At 32.4% G+C, this 17,812-nt stretch overlaps 2 protein-coding genes and 1 pseudogene across 3 annotated transcripts; 2 read left to right on the top strand and 1 right to left on the bottom strand.

Annotated features, from left to right (window-relative positions):
* Positions 1-5,793: 5,793 nt before the first annotated feature.
* On the bottom strand, positions 5,794-7,470 carry LOC107903255 (uncharacterized). 2 transcript variants are annotated; one of them, XM_016829289.2, is made up of 3 exons: positions 7,289-7,470; positions 7,005-7,186; positions 5,794-6,234 (listed from the first exon to the last, which is right to left on the bottom strand). In XM_016829289.2, the coding sequence occupies exons 2-3, from the start codon at positions 7,135-7,137 to the stop codon at positions 5,894-5,896; spliced, it is 474 nt and encodes a 157-aa protein (XP_016684778.1). In that variant the 5' UTR covers positions 7,138-7,186; positions 7,289-7,470; the 3' UTR covers positions 5,794-5,893. The 2 variants fall into 2 exon arrangements, with proteins under 2 accessions (XP_016684778.1, XP_016684779.1); XM_016829290.2 differs by having other exon boundaries at positions 7,005-7,209; positions 7,289-7,435.
* A 7,108-nt stretch (positions 7,471-14,578) lies between these two features.
* Positions 14,579-16,205, top strand: LOC107903254 (peroxidase 60). The gene is made up of 4 exons (XM_016829287.2): positions 14,579-14,998; positions 15,105-15,284; positions 15,365-15,524; positions 15,622-16,205. The coding sequence occupies exons 1-4, from the start codon at positions 14,708-14,710 to the stop codon at positions 16,059-16,061; spliced, it is 1,071 nt and encodes a 356-aa protein (XP_016684776.1). The 5' UTR covers positions 14,579-14,707; the 3' UTR covers positions 16,062-16,205.
* A 194-nt stretch (positions 16,206-16,399) lies between these two features.
* On the top strand, positions 16,400-17,768 carry LOC107902780 (germin-like protein 9-3; annotated as a pseudogene).
* Positions 17,769-17,812: the final 44 nt, after the last annotated feature.

Here is a 17,812-nt window from a genome sequence, read left to right as displayed (position 1 = left end):
AGCTTTTTTGACCCTTACTTGTAGGGTTCTTAGAATGTCATATGTTCGTGGACGTGTTTGAAACAAGTTTTAGACACGAGTACTTGAAGTAATTAAAATTAAGAGTCAAATGAATAGAATTATATTAAATTAATTTCTATTAACCAATCATGAACTTTTTTCGGATTGTTTTGATCCTTCTAATTTGTTCGATTCTATCGTAACATTATCAGGTCTGTCTTCTTTAATACAAAAAACTACGTATTCTTCATCAAGGGAAACATATATATCCAGCTCCAGTTTTCATATTATTAAAAATTATTTTCATACACAATTATAAAATTTTACAAATTAAATATATAGCGTTGACTAGAATAAATTTAATTGAAAGGAATTTACGAAATAATTAAAACTTTGAAATATAGAAACAAATTTAATTTAAAGGAATTTTGTTTCAATAAAAACGGCAGTGTTCTATAGGATATATTAGTGGCGTTTTGGGTAAAACACCGCAAAATGTGATTTTGTTTCAATAAAAACGTTGCCGTTCTGTAAGATTTCTTACTGGCGTTTTTGGTAAAACGCCGGAAAAGATCATCCTTTAGCGGCGCTATGTCAAAAACGCCGCAAAATGTGATTCTGTTTTAATAAAACGCTGCCGTGGTGTAGGATTTATTAGTGGCGTTTTTTGTAAAACGCCGAAAACGTCAGCCTTTAGCGGCGCTGCGTTGGAAACGCCACAAAATTTCAATGGGTTATAATAAAAACGTTGCCGTTTTGTTGGATTTTGTGTTGACCGAAACGAAATCGTTTTTATGTTTTTAGTGGCGTTTTTGTTAAAACGCCGGAAAAGATCTTCCTTTAGCGGCGCTTATCTTAAAACGCCGCAAGAATGTTATTTTGTGTTTACCAAAACGTGACCGTTTTTTTATGTATTTAGTGGCGTTTTTATTAAAACGCCGCAAAAATGTTATTTTGTGTTTACCAAAACGTGACCGTTTTTTATGTATTTAGTGGCGTTTTTGTTAAAACGCCGCAAAAGATGTTACTTTAGCGGCGCTTCTTTTAAAATGCCACAAAAATGTTATTATGTGTTTACCAAAACGTGACCGTTTTTTTATGTATTTAGTGGCGTTTTTGTTAAAATGCCGCAAAATATGTTACTTTAGCGGCGCTTATCTTAAAACGCCGCAAAAAATGTTATTTTGTGTTTACCAAAACGTGACCGTTTTTTATGTATTTAGTGGCGTTTTTGTTAAAACGCCGCAGGTGTTTATTTCTTGTAGCCGAAACGTCGTCGTTCCCTCAAAGGTTTGTTTATTTTACCGAAAACTTCGTCGTTTCTCCGTTTTCCCCCTTATTCTGATTTTCATTTCCCCCTTTCTCCCCAGCAGAGGGTCGATCGATCGTCATTCATTCCCCAGCAGCAAAAACATCCCCCAACGTTTTAGAGTTTGAGAAAATTCCTCCCGAAATCCCGAATTTCATCCCGAAATCAATAGAAATCAGTAGCCCCACTACTTTCCCGAAATCAACAGCCTTGGAATCGCCATTTTTGAGGTTTGTTCTCTTGCCCACCCGACTTCTAGGGTTTCCATGAATTAAAAATTTGTTTTTTTCATTGAGTTTGATTCGGGGTTTGCAGTGTTTTAAATTGTTATGTATAGTATGAAGTTAGGGGAAAGTTGAGGATCCAGCATTGATTGGTACTGAATCCGGTGGATTCTTTTTTAGAAATCGCTTGTAATCGCACTGTCCTTTCTTGCTTCCTTGCTTTACTGCCTTTTACGAGCATACTAGGAGTCAAACGATTAACTATTTACTGAGCTATTGCATAAGAGAGAGCAGATTGTTCTCTATAGTTCTCTATAGTGCTTCATTACAGACCCAAAACAAAGCATATTGTTCTAGTGCGCAGCATATAAAATTCACTGTAATCGTTAAATATGTTCCTAATTTGGTCGAAATTTTTTGTACATGCTTTTGTAGTTTTGGTTCTTCTTTCTTGTTTCTAGGTTTCATTACAATTTGGTAGGCAGACAGGTGATCTAATGCATTTCAATGACCTTTTAATTATGTTTAATATTATTGTGATAATGTATTTTCAATGTTTGTTTTGGTATGCTTTCTATTTAGTTTAATCATTAAGTATATTAGAAATTGGATGTGCACCATTAAGCTTTCAATTTGCCTGCTGTCAAATGTTTGGTTGCTACTGTCAAATGTATTCTTATTTTCAGAGTCTGGTTTGTTCATTTGTGGGGATTGCAGTTGTTTTATGTTCAACTGTGCTAAGGCATTCGAAAGTTAAAATAAATCAAATTTAATATTCTGATTTGAATCTTGATTTAGTTGAAATATACTCTGTTTACAAAACGAGAAGGAAAAAATAAGCTTTGCCATTAGACTGGGAAATCCCTTCTAATGTAATTCTTAAATAATGTAATAAGCTGATAAATAATGTTTAAAAGAGACAATGTATATGATATGGCCTTAAATCATTTATGCATTTAGGTTTTTTAGTTTTTTTAGTTTAGTTAACTTCGTGAAAATAAACTTTAGTTTTTTAAAGTTTTTTAGTTTCTTACTTCTATTTTTTCGATACTAATGTATTTCTGTCTTGGTTTTCCAGTTTTTGCTTCGAAATTGAGGAAATTTAAGGTATTTATTCCTATGTTTCTCTAATTAGTTTTCTTAAAAAAAAGTCAAATTGTTTAATTTCTTTTTATGGTTATATTTTAGCTGTATAGTTTAATTATTATTTTTCATTTTTAGAAAGGAGTTTTAATTACCATTTAAGCTAAATTTGCACTTGACTTTGCAGCTTATTACATTATTTGATGTTTAAATTTAAGAATTGCTTTTCGCTAAACACAATTGTTTTAAACTATTAAAATTTGGAATATAATTCTTAAATAACTTTATATATGTGAGTAATTGAATAAATTATGGGCGAATCGTTTAATCGGTTTAGCGTTTACAATTCATCGATTTTCGCTATTATGTCAATAAATTAACAATTTTACTTCAAATTTATAAAATTATCGATCTTATATTTGCAACTGGTTTTATGTTAATGATTAATAATCTTTTACATACAAATAAATCAGCGATTTATCGTATATATGCTATTAAAGTATTATTTATCGTATAACAAAAGTTGTTTTGATAAATATAAACAAATTAGTTATATATGTATTGATGCGAAGTCAATTTTTTTTAAACTTATTTTGATCTTTGAATTGATAAAAGCTACAAAATATATATCATATCGTAACGATCTTTGAATTATTATGTTTAAGTTTTATACTAATTCTTTCCTGTTGTACATGATGGATTTTGACACTATTTTGGATTTTGGATTTTGTTATATATATATACCACAAAATTTTATTTTCAAGTTCAAGTCAAATTTTTAATTAATTTGACACAAAATATATATCATAGCGTTGTACATGATGGATTTTGGATTTTGTTATATTTAAGTTTTATACTAATTCTTTCCTGTTTATTTGGAACTAACTTACTTATGTTTTCCTTTTTATTTTTATTTTTTGCAGTAGTTTGCTTCGAAGTCCAGGAAATTGAGGTATTTATTCCTATGTTTCCCACCTCGGTTTTCTTAAAAAAACACCTCCAAATGTTTAAATTTTGGATTTTGTTACTTTAATTATTATTTTTGAGTTTTAAAAGGGAGTTTTAATTAAAAAAAATTTTTTTACGCTGTGGGTATTGGTTTATTTATCATTTTTTATTTATATGTTGCTGGCTCAATTTGCATGTTACTTTGCCAAATTTTTCCATAACTGCAAGGTATAAACTATGATTGTAGTTCTTGTACGTATTTTTTACCCAAACAAAAATAATTACGCAAATGATTAAAATTCTTAAATCAGTTTATATATTTGAGTAAGTGAATAAATTATGGGCAAATAGTGGATTCGTTTTAAAGTGAACAAATTATCGATTTTCAAGGATCTTGTCAATTAATAAATTATCGACGTTAGTTCTCATTTATGCGATTGAATGTTAAATTTATTACTAAAATACATTACTTACTAAAATACATTACTTACTAAAATTTGTTTAAATTTATTACTTAAATATGTTACTTAAATTTATTACTTAAATATGTTACTTAAATTTATTACTTAAATAATTATAAATAAGATGCATAAAAGTGCTATACTTACATCATACATATCTTACGTAACCAAAAGATTGTTATAAATAAACCATTTATTAAAGAGTATACCTTATAATTAAATTTTGTTATCATGTTATCATAAAAGATAAAATAAAATATAAAAAAATATGTGGAATATTAAAATTGACTATTAAAATAAAATGTTATTTTATTAAATATTATTAATAATTATAAAAAAAATATGTGGAATATTAAAATTGACTATTAAAATAAAATGTTATTTTATTAAATATTATTAATAATTATATTAGTAATGTTATTAAATTATATATTATTTTATTAAATAATACATAATAACTTACAACTTACATAATACATTTAACTTACATTACTTACATAATACATAATAACTTACAACTTACATAATACATTTAACTTACAACTTACATAATACATTTGACTGACATAATACATTTAACTTACAACTTACACAATACATAATAACTTACAACTTACATAATACATAATAACTTACAACTTACATAATACATTTAACTTGCAGCAAGAGAAGCAGCAAGAGAAGCAGAGCAGAGCAAAAAGTACGACGAACTTCAGCAGCAGCTTCAGATTATGATGAAGATGTTTAAGTCGCAACTTCCACCTTCATAGTGTATGACATAAATATTTTTATCATTTTAACATTTAACATTTAACATTTTTTGCAAAAACAATATGAATTCACTTTTATTTATTGATATTAATATTATTTTATTCCCTTATGTTAAAATATTATATAAATTTATTGCTATTGGTTGCTTTTGAAATGTTGCTTTTGAAATTTTGCTACAGGAGGGCAGAAAAAATGAAAAATTTAATAAAAAAAAATCCCAAAAATAGTGGCGTTTTTGTATAAAAGCGCCACTAAAGAACATGTTCTTTTGCGGCGTTTGTAAAAATGCCACTAAAGAACATGTTCTTTAGCGGCGATTAGAAAAAAAACGCCGCTAAAGAACATGATCTTTAGCGGCGTTTTCCCTTAAGCGCCGCTAAAGAACATGTTCTTTAGCGGCGTTTTTTTTCTAAGCGCCGCTAAAGAACATGTTCTTTAGCGGCGTTTTTTTCTAAGCGCCGCTAAAGAACATGGTCTTTAGAGGCATTTTTTACAAACGCCGCTAAAGAACATGTTCTTTAGCGGCGTTTTTTCTAAGCGCCGCTAAAGAACATGATCTTTAGCGGCGTTTTTTTCTAAGCGCCGCTAAAGAACATGATCTTTAGCGGCGTTTTTTTCTAAGCGCCGCTAAAGAACATGGTCTTTAACGGCGTTTTGTTTGTAAACGCTGCAAACATTTGCGACGTTTTCATTAGCGGCATTTTTTTCGGCGCTTTAAGAAGCGCCGCAAATATCTTTAGTGGCATTAAAAAGCGCCGCTAAAGGCCTAAAAAAACGCCGCTAAAAACCTGTTTTGGTGTAGTGAGTATTAAATAATAGTATAGATAACTTCAAATTATCTTAATCTTTCTTAATTTCTTTATCACAAATATGATATACTTTTTTTGTCTAACGAAATATAATATAATATACATTATGTACAAATACATGTGAGTATTCACCTAATTCATTAACTAGAGAAAAAAATCATCTCATCGTTTTTTTATACAATGCATAAGATATAACCCTTCTTAACTATTAAACAAGAGAATAAATTTGCTTTATCACGCTTAAACCCATGTCTTTTTGTATTTGCAACAATAACAATACCAATCGAACTAAATACATGTTACATACAACAAACAAATAAAAAAAAACATAAACGGTATTAAAGGCAAGCAACTCGTGCCAATGTAGTTCACGGTGCCACTCGTAGACCCATGGTGTAGATGGTCACGGTTATGGTTCCCGGCACCGGCAGCATAAACCGGAATCTGCCCTCCTGATCCTCTGCCATTATCCCCACCACCATTACCTGCATTGCCATGTTCTCCTCCACCGTGGGCAGCAGCTACTGCCCCACCACCCCGCTTTTTTACAACTGCGATCGCTTCATCCGGGATTGAAAATTGCTTTACCTCCATTGCGTCTTTACTATTTTGTTTTTCATGATTGAGGTCTACAAAAATGCAATACTCTCCCATTATTCTAAAATTCAACATCGATATTAATATAATTTTTTTAATATAATAACCCTTAAATAATAGAATAAACGCACTTGAACTCATATCCTCCTACATTAACAATAATATTAATACCAACCGAATTAATATTTAATTAGTTATTAATACAAATTTTTTAACGAGAATTTACAGATAAAATTTTTAATTAATTTAATCTTAACTTTATAAAAAAATAATATTTAAAAACACTGTGCAAAGTGGTTGCTTTATACATCCAAAATAAAGAAACAAATGCACATAAAATGTTGCAAATGGCATGCTACACTAGACTGCAAGGAATATTTACTTTATTGGAGAGACAATAAATTAATTAAAGATTTTCTTTTTAATTTCTTCAATGAAAAGTTCTAGTTTCACATTTTGAACCATTCATCAAACATATTGAAAGTTAGGCTAAATATTTATATGTAGATTAAATTATAAATGAAGTAACATAATTTATTTTTAATTTTGAAATTTTAAATCTGAATCTTATTTTAATTATGTAAGTAAAAGAAAAAAATAATTCATGATTATCTTATTTTATAATAAAGAAAATAAAAAAAGCATGAAATTAATTAAAAGGACATTATCTTCCAACTGTTTCAATAATTAAATTGATAAATTTGTAACCAAAAACAGTAACCTAAATAAATTCCTAGTGAAACAGAATGAAAGCAGGAAAAACAAACTGGATATGAAAACTAAAGCAACTGAACAGTCATACCATGTGCAACCATGGAATTTAGAGGAAGTGCAAGAAGAAGGTGAGGGTGAAGGAAGAGCAGCAAAAATAGCACAGTTGCTGGGAATCTCAGGTGGTTGAAGCCAGTTTCCATCATCATCATCATCATCATCATCACTACTCTACCAAATGAAACCAATGCATCTGAATCGCTGCAAATTTATCTGTTTCATCGAATATATATATACTGTGCGTCAAGTAGTTTTCGGTCGGTTTGCATAGAATAAATCATCCAGTAGTTTACCAGAAGAAAGCATCATTTTTACCTTTATGAAAAGTCGGATATATTATTCTTCTTCGTCTTTATCCTATTCGCCACCCACAATCGTCAGTGCATGCCCGAGTTGCCATTTAATCAAGCAAAGCATAAAAGAAAAGCCCCTTGAATTACATATTAAGGTTGGCCTGATCTCAAGAAATCAAGTCAAGTCAGACTTGTACTTATCTTTGAAAACCGACCTTGCGTTTTCAACTTTCTTGTTTTAAATAAAAACTGCATTATCTAGATCTTTCAAATCATGTATAATATACGAGTCTCAATCTCTATTCTAAAGTAGTTTTCTTTTTTTAAATAGAAATTTTATAAAGCTAAAAAAATCAAGTTAAAATAAAATATATAGATCATTTTAATATCGAGTTAATATATTCATTTCATACACCTATTTCTAAAATCTATATGAGCCATTTTACTCGCCGATCGTTTAATTCAATCGAAGAGTATAGATTGAAATTGAGCCTTTAACATACTGTAATATTGAATTATTAAACCAAATTTCGAAATATCATGGAGTCCTCCACCATGGCCTTTACTACCTTTAAACAATCCGATTCAATAATCAGTCCATCATGGGCCAGATGAGGTAGCCACGACAATGCTTTTCTCATCGCGACCACTTCAGCAATTGGAGGAGGTAGAGACCCCTCACGACGTCTTGTTCAGCAGCTCAATAAAGCCCCGCGGCATTCCTAATGACAGCCGCCCAGCCTGTCGCTCGCCGTTCTTCAAAGATAGAAACATCGACGGTACATTTAATCCACCCCACAGTTGGCCTTGTCCAACAACGATCATCCGCGGCAGCACCTCCATTCGTTCCACCAATAGCAGCAAAAACAGTCTGCGAATCTGCCCATTCCTGTAACACATTAAGCTGGGGTTTGGTGCTTTCCTCTGATGGAACTTGAAATATGATTACTGGCAATAATAATTTATGAGTTTACCTTTATTAAATAAAAGCTTATATATTTTTAATAAAATTTATTTTTAAAAAATATTTTGATTAAATATTTAATAATAAAATTTATTTGATAGTTTTTAAATTATATTTTAATTTATAGTTTTAATTAAAAATAAAATTGTTTCAAATTTATCTTGCATATATATTTCTAAATATAATAATGTATATATAAACTTATTTTTGAAATAAATTTAAAATATACTTGAAATCATATTTTACTTTAGCTAAAAGTTAATACATAGGAATATAAAAAAATAGATTCCAAGTGTGACCAAAATTATAAATAATTTAAAAATAAATTATGTAAAAAGGTTATGATTAAATAAGTAAGTTAAATCTAAACTTTAATTTTTGTTTCTTTTTTCTTGTAAATACTCATAAAAACTATAATAAAATTTAATTTTCAATTAATATACCAAAAAGAAAAGAGAGAAAAATAATAGAAAATAAAGATAACATGTAAATTGTATACTATATAAATGAATAAAATTAGAAAAAAAATTCTGAAAAATGTAATGGAGAAAATGAAGTGAGAGAAAAGAGGTAATATTTTTTTTTACCTTTATTAATAGACCAATACTCTAAACCAATATAAAATATAGTTAATTTTATCTCAATATTTTTTTTATTTTTTTAATCTAGTTAACTTTTTCACTTTTTATCACATGGATTACCTTGTCATATTCATTAAAATTTAACTCCCAATAAAAAATGAAATTACAAAGTAAAAAGAAAATTTGAAATACCAAACTTTTGAATTACTTCTCGATTAATTAAATTCTCGAAAAGGTCATCGGTTTCTATCCTACCAAATGCAACCTAAATGCAAAGTATACAATATTTCTTGCAGATATATCCTTATCTTTAAAACAGAACAGATTTCGGTGGAACCACAAACTCCACATAATAGCAAGCCCTTTGTCCATAGTATTATTCTGCAATGATAAAAGGTGCTCAATAAACAACGGAACAGTGGAGTTTACGATATCAAAACCAGCTAAACACCAAGCTTTTGCCGCTTTTGGTCATCTCAGTAAGACATGATCCAGCGTCTCCACATCCCCACACCTAGAGCAACTCTCCATAGGGATGCCCTTTTCGTTTAGACGAGCTTTGCATAGGAGAAAACCCTTCAAACATCGCCAAGTGAAGTTAATTTTCGGGAGCAGCTGACTTTTTCCAAATACGGGACCAAGGTCCCTCCACAAGACGACTAAGATAACCATGATCACTACCCACAGCAAGCCGATTCCCCGTCTTAACAGAGTACACCCCGTCAGCAGTAAAATGCCAAACGAGGCTATCCGCAACTTTGTTTTGCGCAATAGGCTGCTGATATACACGAGCCGCATCACTTGGAGATAGCACACCATCAATAAGATTCCGATCCCATGACAACCCATCAACGCTAAACAAATCACAAACCTTTGATTCTTCCATTCTTTCGAGTGGAATTGAATCGACAAAAAAATTATTAGCACCCCTAAGCCAAGGATCTTTAAAAACAACAATCGAATTTCCGTCAGCAACATGCCATCGAACCCCTTTCAAAAGAAAATTTTTGGTTGCAGTAATACTCTTCCAAATAAGCGAAGGATTACTCCCTTCTTCTGCATCTAGAAAGTCGCACTGTGGAAAATATTTAGCCTTGAAAACCCGAGCCGGAAGAGAGTTCGAACTGGAAATAAACCGCCAGCCCTGCTTAGCAACCATAGCAAGATTAAACCAGTGCAAGTTATGGAAACCCAGACCATCAAATCGTTTCGGAACACATAGATTCTCCCAAGATACCCAATGAAGTTTCCTGCGCTCATTACTCCCCGAACCCCACAAGAAAAAAATTCATCATTTTATGGAGTGCATCTCATGTGTTAGAAGGGAGTAGGAACACACTCATACAATAGGCCGGTAAAGCCTGGCCACTGTCTTCAAGACTATTTCCTTACCAGGCTCGAAAGCAATTTGTTCTTCCAACTGAAACTTCTCTTGATCTCTCGCGAACAAACGAAAATATTTGCTTCTTATTTCGCCCAACCAGCGATGGAAGCCCCAAATAACGCCCATGGCCAATGGAAGCAGTAACACCCAAAACAGCACACACAGCCAAAGGATCAGGCAACTTAGTATTAGAAGAAAACATGATACCCGACTTATTAAAATTGATGGCTTGACCAGAAGCTGCCTCATAAGTAGCCAGGATACGTTTTATACACTCACTCTCTTGAACAGTGGCACGAAAAAAAAGAAACTGTCGTCATCGAAGAACAAATGAGAAACCGCCAGACTTCTCCGACAGACATGTAACCCATGAAGATCTCCTGTCAGCTCCGCCTGTCGTAACAAGAAACTCAGACCCTCGGTGCAAATAATAAATAGGTACGGGGATAGCGGGTATTCTTGCCTTAAACCCTGTTTCGGACAAATCGGCCCAAGCTCCATCCAATTGTCATGGAACCCCAGCTTAGCTAACATAAACCGCAAAAATTTCCAATCCACAATGTCGTAGGCCTTACTAATATCGATCTTCAAAGCATGCTCTCCTACACGACCTCATCCCTTGTTCTTCATATGATGAAAAAATTCAAAGGCAACTAAAATATTATCAGTCGTTAGTCTTTCTGGCACAAAAGTTGACTGCATTGCTGAAATTACCCGAGCGAGCAAACCCTTTAGCCGATTTGCCAGAACCTTGGCCAAGACTTTATACAAAACATTGCACAAAGCTATAGGGTGCAAATCTTTCATGTTACTTGGGTTAACAATCTTCAGGATCAAAACTAATAGAGTTATTAACTGAAGCAGGAAAGTCACGCGTCTCTAGCCAAGCACAACACTGACTGAACACATCAGAACCAATCGTCGGCCAACATCTCTGACAAAATGCCACGTTCATCCCTTCCAGCCTTGGGGCCTTGTCTTAAATTCCTCAATACAAAACCGCGCTATCAAACTATCATTCTCCTGCGGTTGAACACAGCGCTTGCAACTCAGAAAAAGCCTCAAAACTAATATCAAACTATCATTCTAAAGTTAAATGGTTAGTAAAATGATTTGATAAAAAAACAAAAAGTAAAAAAAACCAAGTACATGGATGTGGTAGATTCTTTCTAAAAATCATTTTGATATGTAGATACTAATATAATTTATTTTCAAAAGTTAATACTAACCCTAATCCGTCCCCGCACCTTCTCGAAACACCGAGAACAATTTGGGGGGATGGATTAAATAATCTGAGAATAAATTTTAAAAAATGAAAGAAAGGTGCGAAAGAAGGCAAACGAATAGATAGCCTGAGGAAATGCAATCCAGGGTGCTAAACCATGAGTAAGAGCCTGTAAAAGATTATGTGATAGAGTTTGGAGTAAAAAAAAAAAAAGATTGTATTAAAATAATTTGAATTAAATTTTAAACTTTGGAGAAAAGTCAAATAAGGATTAAATTGAATAATTGAGATTTGAGCGTTAGTACATAATCGAAATTATACCATTAAGTAAAAATTGAGATACCAGCTGCTGGGATGATCATTGATATTTTCTTATACACGATTATGAATGTTTTCTTTACCAATGATAAGGGTATCCAAAAATAATGATTAAAATATTAAATTTTAATCTGAGTGAGAAAACATGAGATGATATAATATATAAAAGGGGTTACAATTACTGTTGTTTATGGAGCAGATGGTCTGTTCACATTTAAAATTAAATAATAACAATTATTTTTATTTAAATTTGATCATATTTTATATATAGACAGTAAAACCAGATTGTTGAATTAGGTGAAATCAAATGCGGGACTGTGCATGGATTATTTTCGAAAACTGGACACAACCCCGATTATGGAGTACTTATAACGTCTCTACAAGCACCGGATGTGGTGGCTAGAACTGTCCATGGGCCGGGAATGAGGCCCGTTTAAAAAATGGGCCGGGTCTCGGGCACCACTTTTTGGCCCGGGCCCAGCCCGGCCCGAATATAATAAATATATATTTTTATTTTTATTTTTTAATTTTAAAATACTTTTAAAATAATTTTATTTTTTTTTAAAATAATTTATTAATGTTTGTTAAAAAATGGGTCGGGCCGAGCCGGGCCGGGCTTATGATATTTTTCTTGGGCCGGGCCTGAGCAAAATTTCAGGCCCATATTTCGGGCTATGCCGAGCCCGGGCCTAGGAGGCGGGCCAAAAAATTTTCCGGGCCCGGCTCGGCCCGGCTTATGGATAGGTCTAGTGGTGGCCTTCCAAAGTGTTTATTAATTTATCCATTAAATGTTTATATTGGAGTTTATGACTGCTCACAGAAGCCCAAATCTTTTAAAATGTTGACATTACGATTTAATATATGCAAAAATACTCAAATGAAAGTTAAATTTTTTTAAGAGTTTAAATAAGGATTAAAATTTTTAAAAAATGCATTAATAAAGGCTTCTCAAATATCGTATATCATGTCTTAAATTATGTTTTTATTAATTTTTTTTTATTTTTAAGCAAAATTTGATTCAAATGTCATGAATTTTATTCCAAATACAATAGACTTCTCCTATTTTTACTCAAATTGAGCTGAAATGGCGTGAAAGGTCTTTATTTGAATATTTTTTTTATAAAAGTTAATTAAGTTATTATATGAGTATTTTAAAAAGTTTAACCCTTACGTGAACAATTCCTAAAAGATTGGGCCTTAATTTAAGCGTTTAACCTAATTTATTTGATACCAATAAGTCCAGATCACTATTCCAACAATATTAAAATATTTTAAATTTATTAATATACTATTAATATTTTATAATTAAATTTAGATTTAAAAAATCTTTTTTTATTGTCAAATTAGTACTTAAATTACAAATATATTTATTTAAAAGGGTAAATGCTCTAATTATGGCTCAACGTTTTAGAGATTACTCACACGACTAAACCTTCTAAAAAGTTAAATAAGGGTTTAACATTTATAAAAGCACTCAAATAAGGGCTTTCCATGTATGTCAGCCCAATTTGTAGAAAAATTAGGTAAATGTTAACGAGTTTAGGATAAAAACACATAAAATATTGCTTAAAAAGAAAAGAAAGCAATTAGAATATAATTTGAAACATGATATATGATATTTGAGAAACCCTTATTTGAGCACTTCTGAAAATGTTTGATCCTTATTTATACAGCTTTCAAAAAGGTTAGGTCCTTATTTGACCGTTTTGAAAGATTTTACCTTTATTTGAGCACTTTTATAAAGGGTAAGTAGACCATTTTGAAAGACTTGATCTTTATATGAGTAACCCCTAAAAGGTTTGGCCCCAATTTTAGCATTTAGCCTATTTAAAACTCAACCAATCTATACAACTATAGATAAAAAGAAGAGTTAATTACACTAACTATTACTTTTATTCTAAATTACTTCCTAAACTTCAAAACATTCTAATTACATCCCCAAACTATTGATGTTATGCCAAACTTTTCTTTAAAATTTTCATTTTAACTTATGTCACATAAGATCTAATATCTCATTTATCGGTTAAATTAACAATTTTAGTAACAAAAAAACCTTATTGATATAATATCGATAGTTTAAGGATCTAATTAGAATATTTTAAAGTTTGAAGATTAATTTAAAATGATAGTCATAATTTGAAGATATTTAGTGCAATTAACTTGATGTCGAAAAGGTTCTTACATTGACACCTGTCCTTTAAAAAATATCTATACTTTATCCATTATGGATTGTATATTTTTGTAATTAAAAATATGTGAAAGAAAATGCGGTATGAAGAAGCATCCGTCAAACTTACTTGATTTAATCATTTGTTAATTAACACGTAATCTGATTTGATTTCTTTCCCAATATATAATCCTGTGTATATTTTATGAATGCAAAGTTCAATCTCACCTAACATATATCCATTTTTCAATTTCATCCAAATCCGACCATTAGCCTTTTACGTGGGACGTCCAACCAACTGTTTTAGGCCTAAATGTAAAAAATCCTAAACTAAAATTAAATGATCATACATTCCAATCAGGTAAGCATCAAACAATTTCACCTAATCATTAAACCCTAACTGGACGGAAATTAATAAAACTAATCATCATTGTTTGTTTGATTGAAGGCTCGATGTTTAAATGGACGAAATAAATATTTGAAGTTCAATGAATTATTCTATTAATTTTCACATAAATGGGGTCGTTGCATGTACTGGATATGCACCTTTTAAAAATATGCCGGCGTTGAAAATTTCCAAAAAAAGCAACTCTTTCCATGGAATCTCTAATGTTGAAACTGCCGGATTTTGTTCAACTCCATGGAACGCCATTTTGCATGTTTTGGTTAAAGGAAACATGAGTGCACGTTTATAAAGACAACAAATCGGAACTAAGCTAAGCTGGCTGCAGCTTGAAGGCCAGTCGTGCCCTCCATTAAATTTCCTGTAGAATTAGCAGCCAGTTTCGATTCCTATATAAAAATGGATATCTTCATCTCATCTGCATTTGGATATTCACAGAAGAAGAAGGAAAAGGAAATGAAGATATCAGCAGCAGTGGTAGCAGCTGCGTTTTCTCTAGCATTTAGTTTCATCCTTGTGAATTTCACAGGCCAATGCGACGCTGCTCTTCAACAAGGATTTTACAAGGGTAAATGTAATTCACAAGATGTTGAGGCCATTGTTGCTTCAGTAGTTAAACGAAGATTCAACGACAAACCAAGAGTCGCAGCTGGTCTCATTCGTTTATTTTTCCATGATTGCTTTGTCAACGTAAGCAACCACATTTATATATATATAACTGCATAAATTTTCTTTCTTTCTTTTTTATTTGCTAAGAAAATGGGTTTGAAACAGTTGAATTTTGTGTAATTGAAAGGGATGTGATGCGTCGATTCTGCTAGACGGCGACTCCAGTGAGAAAACTGCGCCCCCGAATCTAAGTGTCAGTGGTTATGATGTAATTGATGAAGCGAAGGGATTACTTGAAGAAGCCTGTGCAGGAGTTGTTTCTTGTGCTGATATCATCGCCATTGCTGCTAGAGATGCTGTACAATTGGTAACAAGTTAATAACATCTTTAATTTCTTTCCAAAATTCCGAAACAATTTGATGATAAGTTTGGCCTGTTTTGGTGCAGAGTGGAGGAGGGCGATACGAGGTTCAAACAGGAAGAAGAGATGGTTCCGTGTCTTTGGCTTCGAATGTAGATCTCCCTTCTCCAAGATTTTCAGTTTCTCAATCTGCTGATGCATTTGCCAAAAAAGGGATTGGTCTTACAGATATGGTTTTACTTCTTGGTATATATATGTTCTTTCTTTTACTTGGAACTTACTGCATTCTTAATTTAATTGTTCGGTATGTGTTAATTCTAAGTCGTAACTTGATGGCATGTAGGTGGTCACACAATTGGGTTTACAAATTGTTCTTTGTTTCGAGACCGTCTTTACAATTTCGACAACACAGGGAAACCAGACCCGACTATGGATCCATTATTAGTTATGAAACTAAGGTTAATCTGTCCGCGAAACTCACCAGCCGACAGAACCCCTGTAAGTCTTGACCAGAATCTTGCGAGTACATTCATTGTGGACAACTCCTTCTACAAGCAAATAAGGCTAGGGAGAGGGATTCTTCAGATTGATCAAGCGTTAGCCTTGGATCCATTGACCAATAACACAGTCGCCAGTTTAGCCAACGGCAATGACTTCCTTGCCAGGTTCGGGCAGGCAATGGTTAAGTTGGGAGCTGTTGATGTTCTTACAGATTCACAAGGGGAGATTAGGGAATCATGCCATTTAAAAAACAAACCCCGCTCTACCTTACTTTTTGGTTGATTTGTCTTTGATTTTTTGTTTCTTTTCTTTATATATGTTCTTTATTTATTATTCTTGGTTGAATGTTGTTTTTAAGTTCTTGGTCCTTGTTGTGTTCAACGGTACTATTTTATTTTAATCAAATAACATGATCGAGTTCCACTTGTAATGAGTTATTCTGTAAATAAAAACCAATCTCACCTAATCTGGACCAGACAAATAACCTGACATGCGTACATGCCTTCTCAAGAAATCACGTAAACACAAATCTATAAATAAAGCCTTCTCAAGAAGTTGAAGCAACTCACCAGCACATTTGGTGTTAATTGAAAACTATACAGACCAGGGTTTTTTAGACCATGGCCTCAAGAATAGTCAGCCTGAAAGTCCTTTTCGTCGTGTTATCTTCGTTTACCATTGCGCAAGCCGCAAATGGTCCTTTCCGGAGATGCAGACATCACCTCTGATTTTTTAGTCCCACAAGATGTAAACAATGCCGATGGAAACTTCTTTACATTCACCGGAATGCGAGTCCTCGTCGGTGAAGACTTCCCCACGAAATTTACAATCTTGAAAGCAAGCATGGCGGAATTCCCAGCACTAAACGGGCACAGTGTTTCGTATGATGTTCTTCAATTCCCAGCTGTTTCAACCATCCCTCCCCAAACCCATCCCCGACCGCCGAGCTCCTTTTCCTTGTCGCCGGAAGCCTGGAACCCGGTTTCGTGGACACAACCAACAAGCTTTTCACGCGGTCGTTACAAGCTGGTGACATGTTCGTCTTCCCCAAGGGACTAGTCCACTTTCAGTACAATATTGATGCAAATAATCCAGCTTTGGCGGTATCTGCTTTTGGGAGTGCAAATGCAGGCACTGTCACTTCCCAAGACTCTATTTGTCCGCTGAATTTGCATGGGCATAATACTAAGTACAAGACGAGGGTAGCTACGTATATGTTTACATGCATATATTCAAACATTTTGGATTCTTTCATATATTTAAATTAGAATCTCCTCATAACTTAATATTTAAATATCTGTCACATTTTGAACTAAACTTAATGTTTCTATATTTGAAGATCAAATTATTCACTTAATGTTACAAGAAACACAACTTTATTTAATTGCAAATTAAGCATGATAGGCAAAATTTTATTTTGTTTAGATTTATTGAATATGATATTTGTATTTAACATATATTTGAATATGGATATGAGAATATGATTTTACAATAACTCAAAAAGATTCACCAAATATTTAAAAAAAAATTAAATATAATTGCATGGAATACATATCCATTTTTGATATTCACACTCGAATCCAAGTATTCCATATCCATTTTCGATATTCACACTCGAATCCAAGTTAACATAAGTGAAAACTCAGCGATGTTAATATTATTTTTTTCACCCAAAATTATTCCATGCCTGGTTGAATTAAGAAGAGAGAATTTGACATTAACAAAGCTTAGCAAACTTTAATCTCGCTCCTTTGCATGTTATTACGTATTTGCATTAATTTGGATCTCGCCAACAAGGCAACTTAAATCTGAAAACAACTTTAATGTGCACAAGGTGTTTAACTCATTTAACTGCTTTGTGGGTGATGAGGAACAATGCCTTAGACAAGACAAAGGACATTCCGAAGTTCCAACAACTACAAGTACAAAATCCTTGGTGATTTTCACCTAGCAGGCACCATTAGAAAATGGCCTCCACCAATGGCGTAAACATAACTCTATACATACCACATAAATGCCTCATCCGGCACATT

Source organism: Gossypium hirsutum, chromosome D05 (genome assembly GCF_007990345.1).
Source record: "Gossypium hirsutum isolate 1008001.06 chromosome D05, Gossypium_hirsutum_v2.1, whole genome shotgun sequence".
Lineage (NCBI taxonomy): Eukaryota > Viridiplantae > Streptophyta > Magnoliopsida > Malvales > Malvaceae > Gossypium > Gossypium hirsutum.
The sequence above is the reverse complement of the archived record's forward strand: the minus strand, read 5'-3'. Positions and strand labels throughout refer to the sequence as shown.